Source organism: Apodemus sylvaticus, chromosome X (genome assembly GCF_947179515.1).
Source record: "Apodemus sylvaticus chromosome X, mApoSyl1.1, whole genome shotgun sequence".
NCBI lineage: Eukaryota > Metazoa > Chordata > Mammalia > Rodentia > Muridae > Apodemus > Apodemus sylvaticus.
The window spans coordinates 149910804-149933227 of record NC_067495.1 but is presented as its reverse complement, the minus strand read 5'-3'; the positions used below and the strand labels follow the sequence as shown (position 1 = coordinate 149933227).

The following is a 22424-nucleotide window of genomic DNA, read 5'->3' as shown; positions in this document are numbered from 1 at the left end:
GCTAAGGTAGGAAATAGGTGGGAATTCTGGCAGAGAGGAATTCTGGGAAAGGGTAAAGTGCAGGAGTCTTCCTAAACTCTGGAGGAGATAGATACATAAAACTGAGAAGGTAACTTGCCATGTTGCACTCAGAATAGAATCAACAGAGATACACTGGAACACTGGAGGAGACAGTTTCATAAACCTGAGGAAAGGTAACCAAACAACCAAGTGGAAGAGCTAGACTAAAATAAATGGGTACTTAAGTTTTGAGCTAGTTGAGAAACAAGCAAAGCTTTTGGCCTAGGCATTTATTCATGACATATTGTCTCAGTTGTTATTTCTGGAAACAAAGAAGTAGGGTAGAAAATCTCACAGTTAACATGAGTCTGTTCCTGATAATTGATTTGGTATTACTCTACCTTTTATGATTAATTCAGAAAACTTTTCCATGTCTGTCTTTAATTTTTTATGTGCTAAAAAAATCCATTCTATAATACTATCTTTCCTTGTCTTTTTTTTTTTTTTTTCCGGTTTTATTTGAGACTGGGTTTCTCTGTGGAGTCCTGGCTGTTCTGGAGCTCACTCTAGACCAGGCTGGCCTCAAACTCAGAAATCCACCTGCCTCTGCCTCCCTAGTGCTGGGATTACAGGTGTGAGCCACCACCACCCCGCATGGAAGCACTTTCTTTCTTTTTTTTTTTTTTATTCGATACATTTTTATTTACATTTCAAATGATGTCCCCTTTTCTGGCTCCCAACTCCCCGAAAGTTCCATAAGCCTTCTTCCCTCCCCGTTTCCCCATCCAGATATGTCTTTAATGGTCCACTGTTGTTACAAGTAGGTACTGAGAAAGCAACCTTTCCCTATCATGCTCATGTAAAGGGATTGTGAAAAAGCAGTCTTTTAAATAAATTACTATTATAGACCATGACTTAGGTAATAAAGGAGGTAAAGGAATTCCAGGCTGTAAAGGACCCATTGGGTGAATTACTCTATTCACCATTCTTAAGTCTGTTAACAACCTCCATTATCCTGATTTTTCTTAGTTGTGGTTTCTCTGCCAGCTTGTTACCTCCTGACTAACCAAAGGGAAATAGCTCTTGTAGTTTTTGCTGCAGGGCCTTGAGCTGGCAGGCCCTTTAGTTTCTGGATGGCAAGGTTACCTTTTATATCCCTCTTGGATCTACACTTATTAGTCCAGTGTCACATCTTACCACATCATCTGTCTACAAACCCTGGGAAGCCTTGGCTTTCTTTCCAAGGAGAACCCATTGCCACCAGGAGGAGGATTCATTGCCACCAGAAATGGCCCCTTCTACACTTCTGTATTGGAAAGTACTGTAAATGCACCTGGCATTTTAAGCTCTGAGATGTTTAGCAGCTTAGTCACAATTTCTTTTCAAATGGCAGAATTTACCACAATTAAAGCGCTGGGTATTTTGATATCTGAGACCTCTAGCTTTGCCTATCCTTATAATATTGGCATGGTGCTCATGAGAGCCAGTATCAGTTGTGTCTCTTATCCAATCATCCATCCATGCTGGTCTTGCCTTTAATGGCCTAATAACTCTCTTATATTCAGTATTTATATTTTCAAATGCCAAGATCTCTATCAACACCTGTCTGGCACTGCTTTGTTTACAGATGAAACCAATCTCTGCAAGAAATCTGTGAAGGCTTCTCCAGAGCCTTGTATTATCTTAGTAAATGAGGTGGATCTTTTCCAGGGCTCCTCAACCTTATCCCAAGCTCTTAAAGCCTCCATGTGACATTGTTCTATAACAGAATCATAGCAGCATCAACTTGAATTTGTTCTTGTAGGTCAAAATACTGCCCTTTGCCAAGCAATTGATCTTTAACAGTATTTATTCTCTTTGCTCTATTTAATTGTTCTATATTCCTCCCCCCCCCCCCACCATGTTAACCATTGTTACTACTGACTGGCCTCTAGCACAGCTGTTAAACCAGTCTTACAGTCTTGGGGAATAATTCCATTTTGGGTAGCCCAGTTACTTATTATTTAACAAAAGGGAAATGTATTCTGTAGGAAAACAACCTCTTTAAAATGTCTCAGATCTATCATTTCTTTAAGATGGCATGTTATCTTATCATAATCATGATTATTACCAATTGTAGGCATGTGTTGTGCAATTCCTGGGAAAACCAATGGTGATTTTGTAATCTCAGACCACTCCTCTGATGGCTCACTTGGCTCCAGAGTAACCCTTTCTCTCGAAAAGGGCTGGTTCTCTTTAATCTGTCTCCCTGTACAGCATCTCTTCCTAACTGTCTACCTCCGCCCAGGGACTTCAGGAACTTGAAACTGAAACTACTCAGGGCACAGGGTGGGGTGATAATCTGCCTTTTAGTCCCTGTTTCCCTCTTTCATCCTGAGGGAAGCGCCTGCTTTCAGTCATCAGGTCTGAACCCTTTGCTACCCACCTCTCAACATTTCAACCTCTACCTGTTTCCTCTACCTCTCCAGTTTCATAGCCATCTCTGCAATTCTTTCAAAAAATGAGAGAATAGAGTGATGCTTCTGGTTTTCCTATTTCATACATTTTTGTTGTTGTTTCTCAGACCCCTCCATATCCATGCACAACTTGTCCAGTCATTCAGCCATTCTCCCAAACTGTTTTGAAACGGAAAACACGAAGACGACAACGGAATAGAAAATCCCCTCTGGGAACAAAGTGGGAGAGAACCCAGCAGCAGCAGCAGCAGCAGCAGCAGCTGTAATCAACCTTTTGCTGACATTCTGAAACAGTATATTCATTCCTTCATACCCTGATGTGTCCTCTACAGCATTAGAAACCGTGTTTTCCATAATCCTTACACTGGGTGCCACTTATTGGCATATATATTTTTTATTGGGTTCCAATATCTCTACCTCCCTTCCAACCCAACACTAGGTAGGAGAGAAAGGTTAGAGGAGAAAGGGAACAACCTCTTTCAGCCAACAAAATAGACTACTTCCTGCTGATTAGGGTCATCCTGTTTCTTGGGGTAAGTCCAATCTTTGTCATCAGAATATCCAGCAGTTCAGCAAAACAGCAATCCAGCAATAGCAAACTCAACCACAGGGAGGGGGCAGGGCAGCAGCCTCAGCAGGGAGAAGGAACAGTAGCTGCAGCAGGCCTTCTTGGGGCTCTTGAATTTATACTCTCTCCCAAGTTCCCCAAATTAAACTATCTGTAACTGACAAAAATCATCCCCCATCCTATCAAGGGCACAAGACAATCATAGTTAATGATGTGGATAAAATGAAGCAGCCCTATATCCCACACCTGGGATAAAACACGAACATATTCATATAACATAATTGGATTTTTAAATAAGCCAAAACTCACTACAGTTTGTTTAGTGAAGGTACCCTGTCAATAAAGAGGCAAAGGGAAGTTCCACTAGCCTGTGTAGCTGGTCTTTGCTACTTTGTGGGTTCATTTTTTTCCTACCCTTTATCCCCCAGTTTATCTCCCTAACACCAAATAGGAGAGGAACAAGGATATGGGTGAGAGGAATTAGGAAAATCCCTGAGTGTAATTTCTTTTTGTTTCTTCTTTGACCAGTGCTATTAAACTGCAACCAACCTCCCTAAATGACCAACTTTCACCAACCTTACTGCTCAGGGTCCTTGTATTTATATACTTTCTGAAAAGTTCCTAGAATCCCAAACATCCACAATCAGAGAAATTATCTGCAGCTGGCAAGACCATGCCTCTGTTACAGCATGAGGCAAATCATGGTCAACAGATTGACCATGTGGACAAGTCCACAGCAGCCCTATATCCCTACACCTGGGTTTAAAACAAAAGCACATTCTTATTCACATGTTTTTAAAGAAACCAAAATTCCAGAATCCTCACTATAAGCTTGCCACAGGTACAGAAAGAGGAACACTGTCCTTCAGATAGGAGCTTTGAGAACAATGTCCAAGGATAGGAGGACATGGATCAGCAGAAGTATTTGTTAAGACATGTGGACACTTAGCCTGGCAGAAGTGCAAGGGTTCTTCCCACCATACTCCTGCAGCCATTACCTATGGAGCTACCATTCTTTCCTGTGCTCAGCTTCTTATCCCACTCTGGAAGGCAAGGAATAGAGAGAGGGCTGGAAGGATGGCTAAGTAAAGAGTGCATTGCTCTTGCAAAGGGCCAGAGTTCAGTTCCAAGCTTCTTCACTGAGCAGCTCCAGGAAGAGTCAATGCCTCTGGCCTCCATGGACACCTCATCCACACAGACACATGCACACATGCATATAATTAAAAATAGTTTAAAGGCCAGGCGGTGGTGGCGCACGCCTGTAATCCCAGTACTCTGGAAGGCAGAGTTTGAGGCCAGCCTGGTCTACAGAGTGAGTTCCAGGACAGCCAGGACTACACAGAGAAACCCTGTCTCGAAAAAACCAAATCCAAAAAACCAAAAAATAGAAAAAAATATTTTAAAGGAATATATCAAAAGTGCTTTGGTGCAGGTCTCAAAATACTGAGCTTGAAGCTGGATGTGATGCAACAAACTTGTAGTCCCAGCCCTGAGAGGTAGAGACAAAAGGATCAGAAGTTCAAAAATCATCCTTGGCTATTAAAGTTCAAGGTACCCTGGGATACATGAGACCCTGTTGCAAAGAAACTAGGAAACTGAGCTCCAGGGGAGAAAAGAGGCATCATAGCTTTGCATCACTCTACTCTCAGGATTTTGCTGAGCAATGAGGGTGCCCAGTGGATAGCAAGAATGGAGAACAGATTAACCAGCCTGTCACAGGGCCAACCTATATTGTGTATCTAGGACGCAGGGCCAGAGAGTTGGAGGATGCCCACGCTACTCTGCATGGTTACCACCTGTTTTCCCAGAAGTATCCTTGGCGGTGAAGTATCCAGCAACTGGCAACCAGGGCCAATGGCTGTAAATTACTGGATTCAGACAGCTGAAGCTAAAGGACCAAATTGGCAGAAAGGGCTTGCAGATAATATGGGGGTCACAGGGTCTCAGGATTCAGGCATTCCAGGGGCACCCTAACTCCACAATCTATTGGCATCACCAGCCTCAGCTGCCAGGCCCGGATTCAGTCTCCTCCTTCCTATAAGCCCAGACTTCCTCACCCTGTTCCCACCAGGAGGATCTAGAGCTAGAATGCTCAGTCCTAGAAGAGCAGGAGGCGGGGTTTGAAACCCCGCCCTCTGTCCCGCCCCCAACTCGGGGCCCTTCGGAACTCTGAGGAAGATCAGGTGGTTGGGACACTGCTCTGTCAGCTGAGTGACAGTCACGGGATCGCGACCAAGTCCCATTTCCTGGAGGAAAGCAAATGATGGACCTAGGACTCCCAGCATTACAGGTCAGTGGTAGTGGATGATTCATCCAATGCTAGGGTCAGAAGTCTATCGAAGAGGTGGGAGTACTGTATTCTTGGCTCGAGGCCCTATGGTGGTGGGGTGGAATCAAGTAACTCTGGGGCCTACTCGAGTTGGTTAAGGAAATCCTGTGAAGGAAGAGCTGTGCCTCCCTGACCTGAATCACTTCACAGGATATGGAGAAGGAACGAGAGACACTGCAGGTCTGGAAAAAACGTGTGGGAAAAGAGCTTGATAGTGTGATCGCTTTCTGGATGGAGCATTCCCATGACCAGGAACACGGGTTAGCCATGATCCTCCTAGGCCCTCCTCCCCCATCTCACTTGGAGATGACTTACAGATCTACTGACTTGAGGAGAGAGTCAAAGCTCATTTTCTGACAATACATTTCTCACAGGGGCTTCTTTACATGCCTTGGCCGTGATGGGAAGGTATATGATCACCTCAAATATGTCTGGCTGCAGGGGAGGCAGGTCAGTTTGCATGCTTAAGGTGTTCACACAATAGGGTATACCCAGGGATACCTAGGATTCCCTCCACGCCAGCTACTCCTCTCTAAACTGTGTTCCCTTACAGGTATGGATGTATTGTCGCTTATACCGCAGTTTTGAGCGCTTCCACCGTGTTGAGCTTCTGGATGCAGCAAAAGCCGGTAGGAGCTTCAGTGGGTTATTTATTCAGTGTATCTAAAGGGGTCTAGAAAAGGAAAGGGACTGAGCAGGTTCCAAGAGGAAATATATTTGGAGTCCTCACCTAGCATGCATACTCCCCAACCACCAGGTGGTGAATTTTTGCTGCGTTATGCCCGGGTGGCACCACCTGGCAAGAAATGTGCTTTTGTGCTGACTCTGGATGGCCGTCCAGTGAAGGTGCAGCGGACCATTTTCAGCGAGTGCTTCTACACCATGGCCATGAATGAACTGTGGAAAGTAACAGGGGAAATGCATTATCAGGTGTGTGGGAGCCTGTGGGAGCCACAGGCTGTTGGGCATGAGTGTACCCTGACAACAGGCCTGGGAACTTGCCACAAGACCCATTTACTCTTTTCCTACCATTTTGTGACCACATGCTTCCTTAGCTCTCTCCCACCTCCTATACTACCAAAGGGACCCTGGGCAAACAGTGCCCTGTGCCCAGGTAGAAAAGATTTTCTGTTTCTTCACTGGGCCCTTCTGCCTGAGAGTGACCTAAATCCCAGAGGCCCCAAAATAGTATTGGGAGGATATGCTTGGCTTCTGGTGCCTAGCTATAGGGCTAGCCCTGGAGAACTGCAGGAAGAGCAGGTATCTTTGGAGAAGAAGCTGAGTCCTGAGTCTTCGGGGGAAGAAGTATGTGCTAGGACAGGGCAGCATCTCTGGTTTCCCCACAGAATGAAGCTGTGGAGATGATGGATCAGATCATCCACTGGGTACGGGAGGACCCAGCTGGATTGGGCCGGCCTCAGCTCTCAGGGACATTGGCCACAGAGCCCATGGCAGTGCCCATGATGCTGCTCAGTCTGGTGGAGCAGCTTGGAGAAGACAACGAGGAGCTGACCAACAAGTATGCGGAACTAGGGGACTGGTGTGCACACAGGATTCTTCAGCATGTCCAGGTAGGCACGGAGACAGGGGCAAAATGAACTCCATTCTCTCACTCAGCATAGGCCCCTCTACCTGAAGTCCTCTGTTCTTTAGCTTTCTAGACAGGTGGATCCAAGGAAGCTCATTCATTTGAAATACAGCCCAGGGTCCTCAGGAAGGTGGAGCCCAGCTTGCTGTGGGCAGAAATGGGTGTGTTCTAAGACAGAAGAGGCCAGAGCAGCAGGCACATTCTGAGATCCTGAAAGGAGGTCTTGATCTATGTTCTTCCCTAGTCTCTGTGGGCATCAAAAGTTGGTCTTGCCTGTCTCCTCATTCAGTGTTTTACCCCCCTCACTTGGGAGACTCAGACCTAAAGCAAGGATCAGAACCTACTGGGTCCATTGGAAACAATTAGCCATTCCAAAACTGTTCTGGAGCAGGGCATGGTGTACATATCTGTAATTCCAGAACTCTGGAGGTGGAAGCAGGAGAATTTAGAGTTCAAGGTCAGCCTTGCTTGTATAGTTTGAGACCAGCCTGGGCTACCAAGACTATCTCAAAACACACAACCAAAAAATGCCCCCTTTAGACCTATTGAATAGGTGTATGGCTGGTACCAAGGGCAGCAGAAGGGATTTTTGAAGTTAGATTTTTCTGATTGGGTGACCTGAACTGTAAACATCTGTTTCTTGTCTTACCTGGCAGAGGGATGGACAAGTTGTATTGGAGAATGTATCAGAGGATGGCCAAGAGCTCCCTGGTTGCCTTGGAAGACATCAGAACCCAGGTGAAGCATGTGCTAGGCCTGTTAGGAAAAAAACTCATCTTTGAGTTTGGGGTATCAGATGGGAGGGGTAGCCCTCCTCCCTCCACCAAGGAACATGCAATGGGAGGGGATAGACTGCCCAGGAGTGAGCATGGTGTCCAGGCAGGGCATCTTGTGGCATAGTTCAAGTCTCTCACCCTTGAGAAGGAAGGTAGGTACCAGGAGCTCAAGCCCTCAGATGCCTAAAAGCAGTGTGTGTGTGTGTATGTATGTGTGCTGATTCTTGCCTTACTTTTCTTTTAACTCTCATTAGGCCACACACTGGAAGCTGGCTGGTTTATGCTCCAGTATGCCCGCAGGAAAGGTGACCACAAACTTCGAATGCACATTATTGACAAGTTTCTCTTGTTGCCTTTCCACTCTGGATGGGACCCTGAGCATGGAGGCCTCTTCTACTTCCAGGATGCTGATGATCTCTGCCCTACCCAGGTGGGAGCACCCAGAATAGCTTCCAAGAAGCCTATCGTGTAGTTAAGAGCTGGGTGTGATTGTGCATTCCTTTAATCCTAGTTACTTGGAAGGCAGAGGGAGGTGGATCTCTATGAATTTGAGGCCAGCTTGTTCTACAGAATGAATTCTAGGACAGTCAGAACTACAGAGTGAGATCCTGTCTCAAAAAATAGCAGCAGCAACAACAAAAAATTGAACCTAGAACCGGAGTCTCTCTATCGTATATCCTGTGAAATCCATTAGAGAAGAGAGTTTGTGCAAATGCTGATGCCAAGACACATGTCCCCTTTGTCTGGTGCCAGTGGCTCAAAGGGCTCTTGGGTGATTCTCACTTGGTGGCAGGCAGGAGTGGAATTGTTCCTCTGATCAATTGTTTTCTGATCCTTTTAGAGATCTGCAGAGGGCACTGTACCATGCATGGGTAGCAGCAGTGTCCAAAAGGCTGAAAGACAATGTGACAAGGCAGACAGCATTCTAATCCAAAGACTAAAGGGAGCCTTCCTCAGTACTTGTCTCCTTTTGTTTTGTTTTTTTTGTTGTTGTTTTTTTTTGTTTTGTTTTTGAGACAGGGTTTCTCTGTGTAGCCCTGGCTGTCCTGGTCTCACTCTGTAGACCAGGCTGGCCTCGAACTCAGAAATCTGCCATCCTCTGCCTCCCAAGTGCTGGGATTACAGGCGTGCACCACCACCGCCCGGCTACTTGTCTCCTTTTATGGAGCTGCTTAGGGTGCATACAGGTCAGAAGGCTAGCCCTATTCTTAAGGACTATTCAGACTCTATTCCCCATGTCTCCCCCATAATTAAACACCAAGTCCTAAGCTAGACAGACTGAACCAGAGCAGAGGATGCTAAGTGTCCTCCAAAGGCCTACAGGGACCTCAACTGCCCATCTCTGCTTTGTTCTCAGCTGGAATGGAACATGAAACTGTGGTGGCCACACAGTGAAGCTATGATTGCCTTCCTCATGGGTTACAGTGACAGTGGGGATCCAACCTTGCTGGACCTCTTCTACCAGGTGGCTGAGTACACCTTCCGCCAGGTAAGTGCTGCCCAGGTCCCCTGGAAGCCCAGGCAGCAGGAGAGGGAAAAACAGAGGCTGTGTGTAAGGGGAGTCCAGGAGGCTTTCCCTCAGCTTCTCCTAGCCCATTCACTAGATGTTGCCCTCAGCTGCACTGAGAGTCCCAAGACTGCCTTTTGTTTGGTGAGCCAAGAAGCTCTGCCTCAAGGAATACACCTTTCTGGCTGATCAGACTCTAATCGAGTAAACAAGCAAACATAGAGACTAATGAGCTATTGAAAACAAAGCCCAGGAAGACCTTGTGAGCAAGGATCCAAAGCAAAGGAGGGTAGGGTATGTCTGTATCTATTCTACAGAATGGAAGCTGTGAGGGTACAGTCAAGTTGTAGCAGGAACATCCTTGATCTTCCAGGGTCAGTAAGCCTGATTCTTGACAGGGAGTCCCAACAGCTAGGGTGTCAGGCTGATAAATCACCAGTTAGATTTTCCTCCCTGTCCCCTGCAAGTGTGTGTGTGTGTGTGTGTGTGTGTGTGTGCGTGCGCGCACTTATGTGAGACAGAGAAAGACACACACACATACATACACACACACACACACACACAGAGAGAGAGAGAGAGAGAGAGAGAGAGAATAGGTAGGTCAGAGAACAATCTCGGGTGGTGTTCCTCAAGTCCTACATACCTTTTTGTTGAGAAGATAGTATTGCAAAGTAGCTATAGAATAATCATATCTTTGCCTCCTCAGTGGTGGAATTATAAGTATGCTTTTCCTTGAATTGTTTTCATACTGGTTCTGGGACCAAACTTCGATCTTCCTGTTTGCAAGGCACTTTTTATTTTTTTTTGTTGTTGTTGTTGGTTTTTTTGTTTTTTGTTTTTTCTTGTTTTTGTTTTTTCAAGACAGGGTTTCTCTGTGTAGCCCTGGCCGTCCTAAAATTCATTCTGTAGACCAGGCTGGCCTCAAACTCAGAAATCTGCCTGCCTCTGCCCCCCAATGCTGGGATTAAAGGTGTGCGCCACCACTGCCCAGATAGTTTGTAAGGTACTTTACTAACTGAAGTGTATCTCTTGGCCCAGCAGGTGAGTTTAAGAGGCTGTAGTTCTGAGAGAGACAAAGCCTAGTTGTCATAAAAAAATGTAGGTGATCTGGGCATGGTGGTACATACCTGTAATCCTAGCCCTTGGGTGGCTGGAACCAATAGAGACCAGCCTGGTCTACAATAGTAAGTCTGAGACTAACCAGCTACATAGGGAGATCTTGAGGGAAATATTAAAAAATGAACCCACCAACTCTCTGAGGGGCTGGACTATGCTCTTGAATTCTTGCTGACACTGGTGTGTTCTCACCCAGCTACTCTCCCAAGCTAGCCCCTTCCCCGTGCCTCCTGCACCCGATCACTGCATTGCCAACTCTATTTCCCTTGTCCCTGAAGCCGCTAGCTCTTTTTAAATTTAATTTTATTATTATTATTATTATTTTGGTTTCCCAAGACAGGGTTTTTCTGTACAGCCCTGACTGTCCTAGAATTCACTCTGTAGATTGGCCTCGAACTCAGAAATCTGCCTGCCTCTGCCTCCCAAGTGCTGGTATTAAAGGTGTGCACCACCACTGCCTGGCTCCAAGCCATGTTTCTATTACACTGTATCTAAAGAAGCAACTGGAGGTGTATCAGATATTCACCCCTACTTTCAAACGACCTCACCCATTAGATTGCATCACTGCCTGAATACTGAATACATTCATTAAGGGTATGGATTAGAAGTCACCAATCTTAACCATAAAATGAAATAAGAATGCACTTGAACAAGATGGAGATGGCATTAAACAATTCCAAGAGCCCACTGTAATCGCAACACTTGAAAGGTGTTAAATGAGAACAAGAAAAATGAATTGCAAAAGTTATAATCAACAGGCAGATAGTAACTAAGTCAAAATTCAGATGGTCAAGGAACAATCCACAGAAAAACAACTTGAGAATGTGTTAGTTTTCCTTCTTCCTGCCCCCTCCCCATTATTTTGTGTAAGATCAAGTAGTTAAAAATAAAGACAAGGAGCCAGTTATGGTGCATGCCTTTAGTGCCAGTAATGGGGAGACAGAGGTAAAAAGATCTCTATTGAGTTCCAGGGCAGCCTGAGCCACATAGCAAATTCCAGGACAGCCAGGGATTTAGAGTGAGACTTTTCTCAAAAATAAATACACAATAAGGACAAGGACACTCAAATGTTATAAAGAATAGATACAGAGCTGGTTATACCTCACTTGAAGAATGTACCACCACCACTCCTTGAGACAATCTGGACTGGCCTTGAGCTTATTCTCCTGCCTCAGCCTCCTTAGTGCTGAGATTATAGACATGAACCATCACACAGCTTAAAATGTACAACTCGTGTCACAATTTAAAGGAAACATTTTGGTAGTAAACTTTAATGCAATTGGTTTGCTCTATAAGTCTTCTAAGAAGTCTACTTAACTATTTTATCAGTGAGAGCAAAATTGGAAGGAATGGATAAGGATCTGGGCTACATTTTGGGGAACTGAAAAGTCTCAGTGAAAGAAGAATGGGGTATACGATGAATGGGGTCTGGCCAGCCACCTGAGCTGCTGTTCTCCACCTCTGAAGCATGAGACCCACTGGACAGGGTCAAAAGAAGTGACAGATATGTTCAGAGCCTATGGTCAAGACAGGTAGAAGATGCCAGGCGGTGGTGGCGCACGCGTGTAATCCCAGCACTCTGGGAGGCAGAGGCAGGCGGATTTCTGAGTTTGAGGTCAGCCTGGTCTACAGAGTGAGTTCCAGGACAGCCAGGGCTACACAGAGAAACCCTGTCTGGAAAAAAAAAAATCCAAAAAACCAAAAAAACAAAACAAAAAAAAAAAAAAAAAAAAAAAAGACAGGCAGAAGACCAGGTTGGACCAGGTTGGCCTGAACCTTACATAAATGTGTCAAGCCTTTGCTTCCTGTGGACTGGGACTAAGGGCATGCCCCATTACACAGGGCTAAAGGAAAGTCTTTGCATCATAATAAAAACCTTCATCTGCAAGGACTGGAGCTGTGTGTCTCTGCTTGTAATCCAAAGATCTTTTAGATTGAAGGTCTGTCTTCATCTTTTAGATGAAATCCAGGGAAGTCATTAGTTGCAAAGTTTGCTGGCAGGTCAATCTAGGATACTTAAAACAACAACAAACAAACAAACCTCAGATAAGGTAAAATGTATCCATATTTTTAGTATTCAATTTTAAGTGTTAGATAACACACCACAATTGACTATAGAGCACCTGTTCCCTCATTGTAGCAGCACACAGCCTGCAATCCCTCCTCCATCAGGTTACATGCATGCTAAGAAGGCCTACTGCCTACTACCCCCAGCTTTCATCTTTTTCCAGGATATGTATGGTCTACTAAAAGTACTGATTTGTGAAACTGTGCTCTTTTTACTCTAACCTTGGTACCGATGCAAAAGGGACAGCGAGGGCCCTTTCCTCAATCGGTGACATTCGAATGGGTCCTACCAGACACGAGCTGTCATTGTCTCTTTATTCTAGTTTCGTGATCCTGAGTATGGGGAATGGTTTGGCTACCTGAACCAAGAAGGAAAGGTGACCCTCACCATCAAGGGAGGTCCTTTTAAAGGTGAGCGAGGGACAGGGCGAGACTGTAGGGGTTTGTGGCACCCGGCTCACCGGGTCATCCCAACCCCGGAGTTCATTCTCCCCACAGGCTGCTTCCATGTGCCGCGGTGCCTGGCCATGTGCGAGCAGATTCTGGGAGCCCTACTCCAACGCCTTGGACCCGCCCCCCTCAGCTCCTCGCCCGCTGTCCCCACCCACGAAGGCTCGAAATAAAGCTGACCTTGTTCCACATGCTTGTGTGCGCACCTCTGTGGGCCCCACGGGAGGGTACAACTATTACCCACGCTGCCCGCCTTCACCGATCTTCAAGGCGGCTTCAAACGCACCACCTTGGGCGCTGCTCCACCGCGCCCAATTGGCTCTAAGTGCCACGCTCATTGGTTGTGCAGTTCGGAGGCGGATCCTATAGCTGGGTACTTCCACTGCAGACCGGTCTGAGAGGCCCGCCTCTTCCGCTGCCGCCCAGATCCCCAGTCTCGGTTCCTTTCGTCCTTACCCTGCTTCTGAGTGGCCGCCGAGCGCACGCCTTCACGACCCACAAGGACTCGCGAGCTCCGCCGCCGCCGTGATGAACATCCGCAATGCTAGGGTGAGGTGACGGGGAGCCAGCCTGTCCGCACCGAGTGGACGCCTTATGGGGTGACCGTGTGAGCATGCAGGCTATTGAGGGATCTAGTGCTGTGGCCCTGTAGTTTGCGGACATCGTACCTTAAGGCTGCTGCAGCCTGCTTTAGACATCTCGCGATTATCTCGCGTTTCCCTAATTCAGGTCTCATTGAGTGAGCTCCACAACCTCAGGGTACTATTGATCAGTTCTGGAATTGTCGCGTTTTGTATGCTGCATAGAAACCGGGCTTGTGCAAAGTCGTATAGTGCAAACTCTGCCCTGCCTGGGGGAAGGGGAGGCCCAGAGATTAACAGAGAACAGGGGGTCACACGTGTGTGTGGCCCTCTTAGTCTCAGCAGCCCTGGACTAACCATGTCCCACTCTCATGCAGCCCGAAGACCTGATGAATATGCAGCACTGCAACCTTCTCTGCCTGCCCGAGAACTACCAGATGAAGTACTATTTTTATCATGGCCTCTCTTGGCCCCAGGTTTGCAGCTTTTGCGTTTTGTAGGGGTGTAGGGTGCAACAGGAGGGAAACATGGATCTGATGGAGCAAACGACGTGGACAAGGGCATAAGAACCTGAGGCCCTGGTTGATGAGGAAGCCTGGCAAATAAAAGAGTGTATATAGAAACTAGGCTTCACGTAGTGGAGATAGGATTCTCACCTGTGCCTACCCTTTTCCAGATAAAGAGAAGGCACAAGTGTAGAGCAGGCCCTTGCATTCCAGGTCACCAGATGTCAAAACAACATTTTTTTTTTGTGGCTTCCCACTGTCCCACACAGTAGGAGGCTGACAGTGAGCTCTATCCTATTGCCTGCTGTACATGACTTCCTTTTCCTTTCTGTCACCAGCTTTCTTACATTGCTGAGGATGAGAATGGGAAGATTGTGGGGTACGTCTTGGCTAAAATGTGAGTCACCAAGGAGGAAGAAAAGACCCTAATGCTAAGTTGGGGTGTTGAGGGACAAAAGCTTTGGAGAAGGGAATGGGAAGCTGTGAATCAGTTTGAGAGGCATTCCCTGTTGTCCAGATTGGCGCTCACTGTGTAACTCAGGCTGACCTCAAACTTATAGCAGTCTATGTGCTGAGTCTTCTCAATGCTGGGATTTAACTATGCCCAGTTTACTATGGATTTTGTTGTTTGTAGGGTAACTCAAAGCTAACAGAAAAATTGAGCAGAAGGTACAGAGTTTTTCCATACACCCCTCCTCCACATTTGTTTTCTTACTACCACGTATGATACACTTGTTAGAAGTGAGAAAACAATACAGATTTTGTTAAGCAGGTTCCTATTTTCATTGTTGTGTTTCTGTATGTGTTACACACCCTCTGAATTGGATAATTTAAAGAGTATCCATCCCTCCTTCAACCTCCTACAACAAGGTCATCTTTTCATAATGATGCAGAGTTGAAATAATAGCTTATAGCTCTTTGAAACTGGCTCCCCTCACTTAATGTGCTGTAATCAGCATTACTCTTTGTGGCTTCACAGCTGACTTTTGGGGGCATCAATTTCAGGGTGATCTGTTGACACTGCACATATCCTATAGGTGTAGCATAGGGCGTTGAGGGGGTCATAATTGTTTATTCTGATTCAGAAGTTCCTAGTTCTCTTTCTGGATCTGGGGTGCTGTTGGATCAGCCACAAAGCGTCTGAGCACAGGTGTCCCAGATAGACAGCACCCATACCAGAGTCCTTTCTAGCTTTCTCTTCTAGGGAAGAGGACCCAGACGATGTGCCCCATGGACATATTACCTCACTGGTGAGTAGAGCTACTGAGGGTTTGTTAGAGGTGGATTGGAGATAATTGAAGTATTGAGGGTTTGTTAGAGGTAGATTGGAGATAATTGAAGTATTGAGGGTTTGTTAGAGGTGGATTGGAGATAATTGAAGTATTGAGGGTTTGTTAGAGGTAGATTGGAGATAATTGAAGTATTGAGGGTTTGTTAGAGGTGGATTGGAGATAATTGAAGTGATTGCACTTCTTTCTAATATTCTTCTCTCAGGCTGTGAAACGTTCCCACCGGCGCCTTGGCCTGGCTCAGAAGCTGATGGACCAGGCCTCTCGAGCCATGATAGAGAACTTCAATGCCAAATATGTCTCCCTGCATGTCAGGAAGAGGTGGAAGCCAAGTTGGGGGAAAGGGCAATGCTGGGAAGTGGGGAGGAAGGGGTATCCGATAGATCGTGGTTCTGTGGTTTATTGCCTTCATAATATGGGAAATTGTATTAGTGGGAAAGGGGAGGGAGACCAGGAAGAAGGGCAGGATATGGTCTGCCAACCTACCTGGCCAAGTCTGTGAAGCTCAGCAGTGCCTTATTCCCCTACAGTAACCGGGCCGCCCTGCATCTCTATTCCAACACCCTCAACTTTCAGTAAGTAGATCACGGCATTTTTTTTAAGTGGCATGATCCATCCAGTTGGCTGGGCTGAGAAAGGGGTGGAGGGATTCTAGACATTGTTGGGAGCTTTCTGTATACTCATTGGATATTCATTGACAAGCTAACCTGAAGAAAGCACCTGTTTTCTATGAGTGTGTGGTAGAGGAGGGTCCAACATATGCTGGGTAGAGGAGTGACTTGGTGCTAGTGAGACTGGTGAAGGGCAGTGTGGTAAAGGGCACACAGTGCTTCTTAGTGCTGGTCTGGGAGTAAAGAGAGGTAGGCTAGAGCATGGGCAAAGGTTGAGAAGTATCTGGCTCCAGGAAGCATCATGTAAGAGCTTATAAAAGGGGGGACATCAGGAAAAAGGGGCCATGAGCAAAAGCAGTGAGGGACCTATTGCTCTGAGTGTTCTGGTGGCTGAGGGCAGGTCTACTTTGGACATGGGCATCTCCATGAAGAGAGGACTTGGTAGTACCTAGTGCCACTTGAAAGTGGAGCTGGAGTAGAGTAACTTGAGGAATCACTGAGCCACACTAGACTTTGAGAGGGTCCAGTGAAGATGATACCACTGGGACAGGTTAGTAGTCTTCAGCTTTTCTGGGTTCAACATCCAGATTCATGGAGGGATCTTTGATGCCTCTGCAGCAGGTACTGCTTTACCTGCTTAGTTGGCAGTTTCCAGCTGGGTATGATAGTACATGCCTCTTAATCTCTGAACTCAAAGTAGAGGACTGTGGATTGGAGTCCCAGCATAGGAAGTTTCAGGTTAGTCTCAACCACATAGCAAGACCCTGTCTCAAAAGAGGGGTGCTAAGGACATAGCTTAATTGTGAGGATATGTGTTTGATCCCTAGCACCCATGTATAAAAGCCATGTATAGTGTCCTGCACCTGTTATCCTAGTGCTGAAGAGGTTAAGACAAGAGAATCCATAGGGTTCACTAATCAACCTGCCTAGTTGAATGGACAAGTTCCAGATTCAGTGAGAGACCCTATTTTGAAAAAAAAATAAGGTGGAAAATAACTGAGGAAGATACCCAGTATGTATCTCTAAAGACTGGCAAGGAACCTTCGTAGGTCATCAAAGGGGTTCCCTTCCAATGTCATGCTACCCAAGTGGGCACACACACCTCCCTCCTATCAGCCATCAGTAACCAGGTTGTCTTGGATGACCATCTACATGCAGGTAGAATCCCGTTTTCCTAGTAGAGTAATTAGCTATGTGTTCAATAAATGACAGGGAGGGAGGTCAGGGAGAGAAAGAAGCAGAATTAAAGGCTTCAACTCAAAACACACAAGTCCTTGCTGGTCAGGCTAGGGACAAAGTGGTAGCAAGTCTAGGAATGGGAAGTACCCTGGATGCTACATATGCTGCTCGGCTTCACTGGAAGAGCAGAGAAAACTATCAACAGCTGTTAGACAAGAGTTCATTCAAATGAAAACAAAAAGGAGAAGCCCATTCACACTGGCTTTTTGCCTCTACAAAGGTCCTCCAGGGGGAGATGACATTTACTTACCCCAGTAGCCTAAGACCGAGGAGAATTTGCCCCTAGGCATGTGTCTTGATCCTACCCCCAGGATCAGTGAAGTGGAGCCCAAATACTATGCAGATGGTGAAGATGCATATGCAATGAAGCGGGACCTCACACAGATGGCTGATGAGGTAAGAGTTCAGTCAGGCCAGGGCAGCAATTCCAGCAGTAGAGGAGATTCTGTACTTGGGAGCTGTGAGACAGTGAGCAATGGTGGCTAGAGGCAAGACCAAGATAGAGTGTCAGCTTTTGTGGTTTTAGAGCCCCTCTTTCCTCACTTCCTAAGCTGTCAAGTCGGGACAAAGCCTTTGTTGACTCTAGAGGAGGCCATGGGATGCTTTCTGGGGAAGAAGTCTGGAGGTGGGTAGAATGGGAGAGACAGTAGGAAGATATTTTTCTACAGAGGGAGTGGGACTACCAGGGTCAGGGGCAGCCTGCTCAGATTTAGGACTAAACTGGGCTAGGGAGAATGTGTCTCTGACCAAGCCTCCTGGAGAGGCACTGCTCTGTCATGGAGGCTCCCCAGCCACATTTGAGGGCAATAGGACCCTTGTCATATTACAGATGAGGAAAGCAGGCTTAGGGCAGAGCTAGGATTGAACTACATTTCTACCCAGTCCTATTTCCTGCCTTGGCCCTACCACTTCTCACTGTGTCCCTTCCCCCAGCCAGCCCCAGGGCCTGGTTCCTCTTGTCTCCTGTCTGGAGACTTAGGCCCTGTCTCTTTCCACCCGCTTCCCTCTGGGCTCCTGGCGGCAGCTGAGGCGGCACCTGGAGCTGAAGGAAAAGGGCAAGCACATGGTGCTGACGGCCATGGAGAACAAAGCGGAGAACAAAAGCAACGTGCTTCTGAGCTCAGGAGAGGCCTGTCGTGAGGAGAAGGGCCTGGCTGCTGAGGATAGTGGTGGGGACAGCAAGGACCTCAGTGAGGTCAGTGAAACCACAGAGAGCACAGATGTCAAAGACAGCTCAGAGGCCTCTGACTCTGCCTCTTAGAACCTGCCCGCATCTGGTCCCAACCTCACCATGTGCTTTTACAATAAATGTCACCCAGTGGCCTTGGGAAATTTGTGAATGTGCATAGTGGGGTATGCTTTTTTTTTCCAGGTCCTATATGACAGAGATGCTATCTTCACACCCTAGAGAATATTGAGCTCACAAGTCAAAACATTTGAGGATGGGACCCCAGATCTGGCTATCTTCAACAACTGAGTTGGAATTGGCAGATAAACTGTCTTGGGTGCCAAATTCTGATGTCACTTTTCTGGCCTAAAGCTTCATTAACGTCCTTAGTAATTTTCTAGGGCTGAACAAAATGATTTCCTAGGCTTTCTAGGCAGCCTCACATTTCAGAGGCAGCTCTCCTACCTTGATGTTCTTTTATGCATTACTTTGCCTCCTCTTGTCCCTCTCAGCCCTTTACCATAGTCATACTTGCTCTCATCTGTAGGACTTCCAGTTAATACCTCTTAGACTCCAGATGCCCAACTGCTCATTGCACTTATCTGGAGAGGTCTAGCTGGATCATGACCTATTCTGTTAGCCTGTTGCTCAGGCTCTTCCTATCTGTAACCTTTTTTTTTTTAAAGACAGGATCTCACCCAAGCTTGCCTGGAATTCATTATGTAGCCCAGGCTGGCCTCAAACTTGTGCCAATCCTGCCACAGTCACTAAAGTGCTGGGATTACAGGCATGAGCCACTCCCCCATTAATATTTTGTATTTGCTGTGGAGTAGTACTGGCACACTTAATCCCAGCACTTGGGAGGCAGAGGCAGGCCATCTGTCTTTTTAAGTTCCAGACCAGCCTGGTCTACAAAGTGAATTCCAGGATAAGCATATGCAGAGAAACAAGACAACACAGTTATATACATTGTTGTGTAGTTCTTGACTGTCATCAGGATACCCTCAATGTCTTCTGATATTTCTGCGACTTCTGGTAGGTACATAAGTCAAATATAATTCAACTAAAAACACAAAAAGAGAGTCCACCACACTTCTGAACAGTTTGTCACACGCTCACCCTTGCCTTAATGTTTGTTCCTCTAAACATGCGGCTTTTAAGACCAGCACTAGTGGCTCCTAGGTCGTAGGTGGGCTCTCCTTGGAGCACTCACCTAACTGCAGTGCTTATATCAGAGCTGTTACTATACTAATAATGTCCTTGCTCCTGCCACTGACACAGTGGCTCGCCACTATGTAGAATAATTTATCCTGGCGTTTAGTACTTTGGTTATACAAATCATCTATTAGAAACTGAGAAAGAAGCGACTAAAAGGCAGAGCCTGGGAAGAAAAATCGCAGCCACATCCCTTTCTCTAGTTAAAACTGCTTTCTGGTTGGTTAAAATTACAGTACTTCCCTTTGTACGAGTCAAGTAAGCGGCTCGTTCCAGCGTGCTGGCGTCAGTTCCTTCTGGTTTGCGAGCCAGTGGCATTCTTCGTTCTCAGGCTCTGATTGGTTCTGCAGCGCTAGTCCTGCGCCCTGCCGCAGAACAGTGGACATGCGCAGTGGCTTCGGCCGTCTTAGATGTGGGTGGGGGAGTTTGTGGATCCTCTTAAGATGCTTACAGAATCCTATCCAGGCCTGCCTTCTGTATTGGTTGCTCAGGTGTCATTGGCGGCCGGCTGAAGCTCTGCTGTTTGCCCCGCCTCCTAGTCGGTTAGGTTTCCTGGGCGGAAGTCAGAGCTGTGAAGGGGAAAACCACAGACCAGCTAGTCCTTGGGGGCCCAGCACTTCCCCTGCTTCGGTGGCATCTGCCTCTTACATTGTAAGCGGAAGCTGAGGGTGACTCTAGGGACACTTCTCCAGACCTTACCGTTACTGCCTAACCTTTTCTTTCTTTCTTAAGAATTATTTATTTTATTTATGTGTACACTGTAGCTCTGTTCAAACACACCAGAAGAGGGTATCAGATCTCATTACAGATGGTTGTGAGCCACCATGTGGTTGCTGGGAATTGAACTCAGGACCTCTGGAAGAGCAGCCAGTGCTCTTAACCACTGAGCCATCTCTCTAGCCTCTCACCCCAATCCTTTTTTTCTCTTCCGAGCCCCACTATCCTTAGGGTTCTTCTCATCTCCCTCTGTCAGGCTAGCCAGCCAGTCTGAGCACAGTTGGCCCTGTGGTCATCATCCCTTAGGACCAACTGTACAACCTTCCACATGTTTTTTTTAAAGATTTATTTATTGTATATGAGCATCCTGTCACACCAGAAAAGGGCATCAGACTCCATTACAGATGGTTGTGAGCCACCATGTGGTTGCTGGGATTTGAACTCAGGACCTCTGGAACAGCAGCCAGTGCACTTACCCATTGAGTCATCTCTCCAGCCCCATCCTTCCACATATTAAAAAATGTTTTTCAGAGCTCCAGAGATAGGCAGGTAGCTCTGATAAGTATGTGAAGTCAAATATATTGGCCATTATACTTTCATGCTGAATATACACTGTTCTATGCCTGATTGGCCTGTAGTGATGCCCTGTCATAAATAACCTTGCATATCTAACCCTCGATTTCTTTTGAAGATTTAGTGTGGGGTATGGAGAGGGAGAGTGTGGGTACCTGTAGAGAGGGCATTAGCTCCCCTAGAAGTGAAGGATTAAGTGGTTGTGAGCAGCCTTTGAATTTTAAGAACTGAACTCTGTCCTCTGGAAGAGCTCTTTAACCACCATAACTACCTCCATTGCCTATCTTGTTGGGTTTTGTTTTTGTTTGTTTTGACAGTCTTCACAAGCCCTGATCTCTGCCTCTAGGTGAGCATTTCCTCATACAGCTTATTATCAATGATTTTTTTGTTGTTGTTTTTTTTGAGAAAGGGTTTCTCTGTGTAGCCCTGGCTGTCCTGGAATCTGCTCAGCAGACCAGGCTGGCCTCCAACTCAGAAATTCACCTGCCTCTGCCTCCCAAGTTCTGGGATTAAAGGAGTGTTCCACCTCTGCCTGGCTAGTTTATTTGATTTTTGAGACAGGATCTCTATAGCTTAGTTTATACTTTGCAATTCTGGCTTGCCTGTAAGCCACCACCTACCTGCTCCTACCCTGCCCTGCAGACTTTTAGATTCTCAAAACTGGAGCTAGCTAGGTAGGGTAGTATTTCTTGCATTTAGTCTCAGCATTGAGAGGCAGAAGTTCAAGGCTAGCCTAGTCTACGAAGGAAGCTCTAGTTTAACCAGAGCTACTAAAGATATCCTATCTCAAAAAGCCAAGAAGGGTGCTAAGGAAATGGTTCAGTGGTTAAGAGCACTTGTTGCTCTTGTAGAAAATCCCAGTTTGATTCCTAGCACTCATGTGGCACCCATTTGGAGGTTCACAATCATCTGTAATTCCAGGATCTAGAGATTCTGGTGCCTCTTTTGGTATCCATGGGCACACACACAAGTTACACATACATATACACATAAAATTAAATGAATAAATCTAATTTTTAAAAAAAAAATTAAAAAAGTCAAAAAGGAACAGGCCATGTGTGCTGGCACATGCCTTCAATCCCAGCACTTGAGAGACAGAGACAGACTGATCTCTGTGAGTTTGAGGCCAGCCTGGTCTCCACAGCAAGTTCCAGGACAGCCAGGGCTACATAGTGAGACCCTGTTTCCAAACAAAAGGAACAGGAGCTAAATAAAGGCACAGAAAGGAGTTTCACTCATGGTTTCAGATACCAAGTAAATGTCTTGAAAACAGCCAGTCACTCAAGTTTTCTGTTTTGCTTTTCACTCAGTTTCATTGCAAAGGGCTAAATGGGGCACCACTCAGATTTCTGGAGTAAGGACTAAGAACATTTGAAGGCCAGTTCAGTAGCTCGCTCTTTCTTTCTTTCTTTCTTTCTTTCTTTCTTTCTTTCTTTCTTTCTTTCTTTCTTTCTTTCTTTCTTTCTTCCTTACTTCCTTCCCTCCTCCTCCTTCTTCTTCTTCCTCCTCTTCTTCTTCTTCTTCTTCCTCCTCCTCCTCCTCCTCTTCTTCTTCTTCCTCTTCTTCCTCTTCCTCCTCCTCCTCCTTCTTTTTGTTTTTTTTCGAGACAGGGTTTCTTTGTGTAGCCCTGGCTGTCCTGGAACTCACTCTGTAGACCAGGTTGGCCTC

At 46.3% G+C, this 22424-nt stretch overlaps 2 protein-coding genes and 1 long non-coding RNA gene across 9 annotated transcripts; 2 read left to right on the top strand and 1 right to left on the bottom strand.

Annotated features, from left to right (window-relative positions):
- The first annotated feature begins 5178 nt into the window (after window positions 1-5178).
- Window positions 5179-13048, top strand: Renbp (renin binding protein). Of its 3 annotated transcripts, XM_052170634.1 has the most exons (11): window positions 5179-5314; window positions 5504-5613; window positions 5728-5803; window positions 5907-5982; window positions 6111-6283; window positions 6700-6924; window positions 7598-7679; window positions 7972-8147; window positions 9075-9206; window positions 12731-12818; window positions 12906-13048. In XM_052170634.1, exons 1-11 carry the CDS (start codon window positions 5285-5287, stop codon window positions 13028-13030), a joined length of 1293 nt encoding a protein of 430 aa, XP_052026594.1. In that variant the 5' UTR covers window positions 5179-5284; the 3' UTR covers window positions 13031-13048. The 3 variants fall into 3 exon arrangements, with proteins under 3 accessions (XP_052026594.1, XP_052026595.1, XP_052026596.1); XM_052170636.1 differs by lacking the exon at window positions 5504-5613 and having other exon boundaries at window positions 5181-5314; XM_052170635.1 differs by lacking the exons at window positions 5504-5613; window positions 5728-5803.
- On the bottom strand, window positions 7599-13130 carry LOC127674858 (uncharacterized). 2 transcript variants are annotated; one of them, XR_007975380.1, is made up of 3 exons: window positions 13038-13130; window positions 12217-12355; window positions 7599-7697 (listed from the first exon to the last, which is right to left on the bottom strand). It is a non-coding gene; the product is annotated as an uncharacterized LOC127674858 (long non-coding RNA). The 2 variants fall into 2 exon arrangements; XR_007975379.1 differs by lacking the exon at window positions 7599-7697 and having other exon boundaries at window positions 11245-12355.
- Window positions 13131-13289: 159 nt separating this feature from the next.
- Naa10 (N-alpha-acetyltransferase 10, NatA catalytic subunit) lies at window positions 13290-18427 on the top strand. 4 transcript variants are annotated; one of them, XM_052170640.1, is made up of 8 exons: window positions 13290-13406; window positions 13816-13914; window positions 14283-14341; window positions 15149-15194; window positions 15439-15554; window positions 15764-15808; window positions 17395-17479; window positions 18108-18427. In XM_052170640.1, the coding sequence occupies exons 1-8, from the start codon at window positions 13386-13388 to the stop codon at window positions 18342-18344; spliced, it is 708 nt and encodes a 235-aa protein (XP_052026600.1). In that variant the 5' UTR covers window positions 13290-13385; the 3' UTR covers window positions 18345-18427. The 4 variants fall into 4 exon arrangements, with proteins under 4 accessions (XP_052026600.1, XP_052026597.1, XP_052026599.1 ...); XM_052170637.1 differs by having other exon boundaries at window positions 13291-13406; window positions 18017-18313; XM_052170639.1 differs by having other exon boundaries at window positions 13291-13406; window positions 18021-18151.
- Window positions 18428-22424: the final 3997 nt, after the last annotated feature.